This window comes from Pinus tabuliformis, chromosome 4_1 (genome assembly GCF_031772625.1).
Source record: "Pinus tabuliformis cultivar Carrire ecotype Pingquan chromosome 4_1, CPIR1, whole genome shotgun sequence".
NCBI classification, from domain to species: domain Eukaryota; kingdom Viridiplantae; phylum Streptophyta; class Pinopsida; order Pinales; family Pinaceae; genus Pinus; species Pinus tabuliformis.
Genome location: NC_142303.1, coordinates 232,881,157 through 232,887,917, shown reverse-complemented (window position 1 = coordinate 232,887,917; position 6,761 = coordinate 232,881,157). Strand labels below are relative to the sequence as shown.

At 36.1% G+C, this 6,761-nt stretch overlaps 1 protein-coding gene across 1 annotated transcript; it reads left to right on the top strand.

Moving 5' to 3' along the window:
- Positions 1-957: 957 nt before the first annotated feature.
- On the top strand, positions 958-6,276 carry LOC149175102 ((+)-3-carene synthase 1, chloroplastic-like). The gene is made up of 10 exons (XM_089419517.1): positions 958-1,297; positions 1,478-1,680; positions 1,767-1,879; positions 1,978-2,186; positions 2,308-2,402; positions 4,710-4,805; positions 4,896-5,111; positions 5,224-5,362; positions 5,480-5,728; positions 5,829-6,276. The coding sequence occupies exons 1-10, from the start codon at positions 1,037-1,039 to the stop codon at positions 6,126-6,128; spliced, it is 1,881 nt and encodes a 626-aa protein (XP_089275643.1). The 5' UTR covers positions 958-1,036; the 3' UTR covers positions 6,129-6,276.
- Positions 6,277-6,761: the final 485 nt, after the last annotated feature.

The following is a 6,761-nucleotide window of genomic DNA, read 5'->3' as shown; positions in this document are numbered from 1 at the left end:
AGGCTTCATTTCAACTTTGATGGCGGACAAAGAGGCTTCATACCAAGTTGTAGGATGTGCCTATGGCGCAAAAAGAGTTTGCACCTCCATATATTTGATCACTCTCATCCCTTCATAGATCTAGAGTTAAGATAGATCTAGGTTGGTTTTATACTAGTTTAGATCTATCTTAACCATGGATCTAGCAAGAGCCGTGAGGGATATATCGATCCCTCTTATCACTTCATAGATCTAGGTTGGTTTATACTAGTGTAGATCTATCTTAATCATGGATCAAATCTCTTTAGGTGCAAACACTTTTTATAGTGTAGAACTTGAAAAAAATGCACCTTCAAAGATTGCATCCCTCGCAGATGATTCATTCTATCTATCTATATATATAATTTTTCATTTTTTAAATTGCATTTTTGAATTTATAAATTAATTCAACCCCTTAAAAATCGCTTAGATACATGTTCATTCTATCTATCTATATATATATATTTTTCATTTTTTAAATTGTATTTTTGAGTTCATAAATGAATTCAACCCCTTAAAAATCCATTAAATACATGGAATAAAATAGCTTAAACAAATACCAACAAATATTTGCTCCATTCAAAACTAACCCTTAATAAAAAAGTCAGAATGTAAAATAATGATGTCAAAAAAATAATGATACTTATAATATTAAGAATTTAACTTTTCAATTACTTTATATAAAAATATTAAGAATTTAACTTTTCAATTACTTTATATAGAAATATCTATATAATTATTGTTTTGAAACACATATAATATCTAAATGGTTGACAATGGTGATAAATGGTTGACAATGGTGACAACTCGTATGCGTTTAGCGTGACGGGATTCGGTGAGCGATTGTACTAAGCCCATCGTTATCGTGAAAACACAGTATGAACAACCAGTATCGTCCATGGGCTGTAACCTCGCTCTATATAAGCAATGGCAGGAAGAGGTTCTACCATTCATTTTTTAGTTCATTATTTTGTGCTGTCTCCATAGCCCAAGTTCTATCATATCATAACGAGCCGAAATGTCTCTGGTTTCCGTCGTGCCGTTGGCTTTCAAATCGTGCCTGTGCACATCGTTGGTCAGTTCTACTCATGAGCTTAAGCCTCTCCGTAGATCAATCTCAACACTGCAACTGTCTCGGCGGGGGAAACCTGTAACGGCATGCAAGAAAGTGAGTTTAAGCACTGCCGTATCTGATGACGGTGTACAAAGACGCACAGGCGATCATCATTCTAACCTGTGGGATGATAATTTCATAGAATCTCTCTCGTCATCTTATGGGGTAATTACATTCATTTAAAGTTACGCTGCATATTCCTTCATTCAAACCTTCAAAATCGATAGAGCTGTTTTTTCATTCTCTGCAATTTGAATGTGTTTGTGTTTGGAATAATTTTCCCATGGTCTTTTAAAGAGCACTGAACTGCGCGGCGATTAATTACTAGAGTTTCATATTGTTCAGGCATCTTCGTACCGTGAGCATGCTGACAGACTTATTGGTGAAGTAAAGGAGGTTTTCAACTCACTTTCGATGACAGATGGAGAACTAATCAGTCCTGAAAATGATCTCCTTCAATGCCTTTCGATGGTCGATAACGTTGAGCGTTTGGGGATCGACAGACATTTCCAGACCGAGATAAAAGTTACTCTTGACTATGTTTACAGGTCAGTCCCAACAGCCTTCAAACTTTTGTTTAGGTTTTCATGACAAATGCACATTCAAAGCAGTAGCACAATATTTTGGCCAGCAGTTATTGGAGCGAAAAAGGCATTGGATGTGGGAGAGAGATCGCTATTACTGATCTCAACACAACTTCCCTGGGGTTTCGAATTCTTCGACTACATGGATATACGGTCTCTTCGGGTATCCACATCTTATTAATTCATGTCTCGTTTAATACTTGAATGATAGAAGCCTCTTCGTGTAAATATTGATATTTAAATTCATTGCGTTGATGCCAGATGCGTTAAAACACTACAAGGACCAAATGGGGCAGTTTGGCGCTTCTGCGAATCATATCGAGTGGCAGATAAGAAGCATTTTTAATTTGTTTCGAGCTTCCCTCGTTGCTTTCCCCGAGGAAAAAATTATGGAAGAAGCTGAAACATTCTCTGCTACATATCTGAAAGAAGCCTTACAAATGATTCCAGAATCAAGTCTTTCACGAGAAGTGAGGCAACTATACTAATATTAAATTTGCTTATTTCGATCGTATGACTTTTATTTATATGTGTGTTCATCCAATTCTGCTTGTTTCAATCTGGGTTATAGTATCAATTTTGTGGTGACAGATACAGTACGTTCTCGAATATCGTTGGCACGCAAATTCGCGCAGATTGGAAGCTAGGAGTCACATCGACATCCTTGGAGAGAAATCTCTAACTGGGTAAGGCGCATTATTTGAAGTCACGTATTCTTATTAGCTGAAATGATAATTTATCCATGGTTTTTGCAGCATAAGCAAGGAGGTCTAGCTTATCCTAGCTTGTTGTTATTCTTTTGGTAGCTTTCTTTATGATTTTTTCAGACTTTAGGGTTTATTTCCCCTTTTTATCACCCCTTTTTATCAGTATGCTCTGCTTTCCTTTGTTTTTTGGCTTTCTTTCTACCCTTTGGAGTTTGCAAAATCTCTTCATCTTCATCAATAAGCACTCTCTCTTTCATCTTAGGGTTTTTTCTTTTCTTTTAAACCTAATCTCAAATTTTTTGTAAGGCCAGTGTGATGTTTTCTGGAGGAAACTCTAGGTTTTGTTTCAGATTATTCATCCCCATTTTCTGTCTTTTGTTTTCCTTTTTCACTTTGTTTGTTTCTCTATTTGGCCTCCTCTTCTTCTAACATCAACTTTTGTTGTCTTCCTTTTTCACTTGGTCTGTTTCTCTATTTGGCCTCGTCTTCTTCTAACATCAACTTTTGTTGTCTTGTTATCCTTTTTTCATAGACCCAAACCTATGTTTCCTTTCCAGGGTTTTCAACATGTTCTTCAATAGGGCTAAGTTCTCCCTTTGTTTCTTGAGCCAGGGTTTGTACATAAACTTTAGTTTGGCCTCTCCTTGGCATTCTGGGTGCATGTTGTCTTATGCTTATCTGCCTCAATACTTCCACCTGCATGTTTAGATCATGATTATATAAGATTTTAATCAGGTCTTGATGACAAATGTCATGAGGTTGTAGCTCAGTTTCTTGCTTTGGTGGACATCTTTAGCAAACTTTGCCGAAGAAAATATGACAAATTCATCTTACTAAAACTTGCTAAATGACATAGAAAACTCATATGGTAGAAATAGGATTTAGAATATCTGCCTTCATAGGTGAAGAAAAGCTACACAATCTTGAGGGCGTTAGACCATTTGAGCTTCAACATATTTTGGAGGAATCCTTCATTCTAGTCTTGGTTTTGACATTCCTCCTTCAAGAAAAAGTTCAAGCCCACATTCTCCAATCTCTGTTTGTTAAACCATCTCTCAGCCTCACTTGGAAAACCCGTGGCCTCTATTATGGATTCTTTAGTGACTGGAAACTGCAGGGTTCTAATTCTGGTTGTGTTTCCATCTAAAGAAAAGATGAAATCATGGCACTAACTCACAGTGTGGCCAAAAATATTGTCCTTAGTACTATAGCCCAAGAATATTTTATTTTATCTTTTATTCTATAGGGTTGCAAAGGTGGTGCTAGGGAAGGAAGTCTACCTTTAGGAGTTTGTCACCTACTTCTAGTGGATGTTGGTAAACCAAGGTTGTAGCTCCTCCTTTCAATAGAGTCTTGTAGATATCTTGGGGTTATAGCCCTTCAAGTTGTAGCTTGTAAACTAGAAGTTGTATTGTAATATAAATAAATTGTTTTATATGTACATCTTGTGTTTTTTTGATGTGATGTTATTGGTTAAATATTTTAATAGTCAATTATAGCAAAAAGTGAAATACTCATTCACTCCCTCTCAATATTTCTAACAAAATATATCACTTATAATTATATTTTGAAATTATTGGTATTATCAATAAATTATAAAAAGATCATTTAAATATATTTTTTAATTTATTTTACTTTATTTTTATTTTAATTAGAAAATATTATATATATATATATATATATATATATATATATATATATTAAAAATATTAAAAATATTCCATAATTAACTTTCCTAAAGATCCCGAAGTTAGAATAACTAAATAAATGGAAAAGTTCATTTAAAATATCCCTCGGGAAACTTCTTTCAAAATATTCCTTGTCTTTTTATTTTATTAATCGCCTAATGATTTGCACAAGTAAATTAAGCTAATGTAGAAGAGTTAGAGGATTTCGTCACGATGACACTTCGAGTTTTCCTTAACATTGTTCGAATAACCATTCCATTTGAATAACATGATTTTGCGATGGAAAATTGGCTATTTTACCTATCGAAGGGTGAGTAAAATTGTGAGGATGAAGTACCTCTACAGAGAAAAACTGAACTGTCTCCATCAGTTTTTCAAGATAGATCATGCAAAACATCGTGAATAAAATTGTGTCGAAAACTCTGTTATATCGGTGGCAATTCTATTAACTTGCATAATCCTTCGTATTTTGTGAATTAATTAGGCCAGTTCACGGTTTTGTTGACAAGTGGCACTTGGTATCATGATTTTCTAGCTTCTATCAAAGAAATCTGCTCCTGATAAGTACTTCCATTTTAAATTTTGAATTGACTTTCAGAACGCACGTGAACACCAAGAAACTCTTAGAACTTGCGAAATTGGAGTTCAATATCTTCCACTCTGTACAACAGAGAGAGCTACAATGTCTCTCGAGGTGGTAATCTCATCATTTTATATATTTCTCATTGTCGAAATGGATTTTGAGTGATGAACAAAGTAAAATACATTTCATTTGTATTTGTAGATGGTGGAAAGAATCGGGTTCCCCTGAACTAACCTTCACTCGACATCGTTACGTGGAATTCTACGCTTTGGTCTGTGGCATTGACATGGAGGCTAAACATGCCGCATTCAGACTGAGCTTTGTCAAAATGTGTCATCTTATCACGATTTTGGATGATATTTACGACACCTTCGGAACAATGGAGGAGCTCCAACTCTTCACAGCTGCAGTTAGGAGGTGGTGATGATCAATTCAATGATATTTTCAAATATATTTTCAATGATATGATATGAACAAAACTGACCCACTTGACAAAAAAATTTAAATTTGTGTACCGACGTATGATCAGATGGGATCCGTCCGCGACTGAGTGTCTTCCAAAATATATGAAAGGAGTGTACATGGTGCTTTACGAAACCGTAAATGAAATGGCGCGAGAGGCGCAGAAATCACAAGGCCGAGACACACTGAACTATGCTCGACAGGCTGTATGGACAATAATAAATAATACATATGCATCAATTTGAACAAACAAATTAAATACTCTATGGCCATTCATTTTATTTCACTGGGTAGTGATTCGCTAATTTGCTGTGCGCGTGCAGTTGGAAGCTTATATTTCTTCGTATCTTAAAGAGGCAGAGTGGATCTCCACTGGTTATCTTCCAACGTTTCAGGACTACTTCGAGAACGGTAAAATTAGTTCTGGCCATCGTATAGCGACATTGCAACCGATACTCACATTGGACATTCCTCTTCCTCATCATATCCTGCAGGAAATTGACTTTCCGTCCAAGTTCAATGACTATGCGTGTTCCATCCTTCGATTACGAGGTGATACGCGGTGTTACCAGGTAATACTAAACCTCCTACGGCAAATGAAATGCCAATGCGAGATGCTCGTATTGAATTTTGCTGCACACAATATTTATGACATTGGCATGGCAAACGCAGGCCGACAGTGCCCGTGGAGAAGAAGCTTCGTGTATATCGTGCTATATGAAAGAAAATCCCGGATCAACACAGGAAGATGCTCTCCATCATATCAACGGCATGATCGAAGACATTATTAAAAAATTAAATTGGGAGCTTCTTAGACCGGACAGCATTGCTCCAATCTCTTCCAAGAAACATGCTTTTGAAATAAGCAGAGGTTTCCATCACTTCTACAATTACCGAGATGGCTACAGCGTTGCCAGCACTGAAACTAAGGATTTGGTGATCAAAACCGTTCTTGAACCTGTGCCTATGTAACCACATGTCAACATATCTGATTTAAATTCAGTTGGTTATACCTAGTCTAGGTTAGGCTATTATTGTACTTTTCAGACTATTTCAATCGTTGAGGTTGCAATGGCATCTCGGAGCGTTATCAATAATATAAGTTACTGAATTGCTATTAAAAATCTGGTGGACTTGAGTGTTAGCACAACATAAGACAGATCACATTACATTACAAAATAGGATATCCAAAGCGCAAACACAACAGCAAATACACACATTTTATTGCTTAAACTAAAAACCTTTTATGAACTATTGAGAGACACCAAGGACCTCTTACACAAAATCGTGGAGCTTTCAGAATGCACATAGCCATAAAAGATTACAAACTATCTAGGGAGGCAAATAGGGACTTCTTCAGACGATTCGAGCTCCACATATTATAACTCCCACGGGAAGCGGAACTGGGCATAAATATGAATTGACACTCAATAAAGCGAACGTGCTATTATTGTGCGCTAAGTGCAACCTGTATATTCCCCTTTGGTTATAAAATATTGTTTATTAGAAGTGAAAGATGCCTCAAACACCCAGTTTCTATTGAAATGCAAAAATATATATCGAGAACTCCATGGTACGTTCTCAATCACTAAATTACCCAATTTT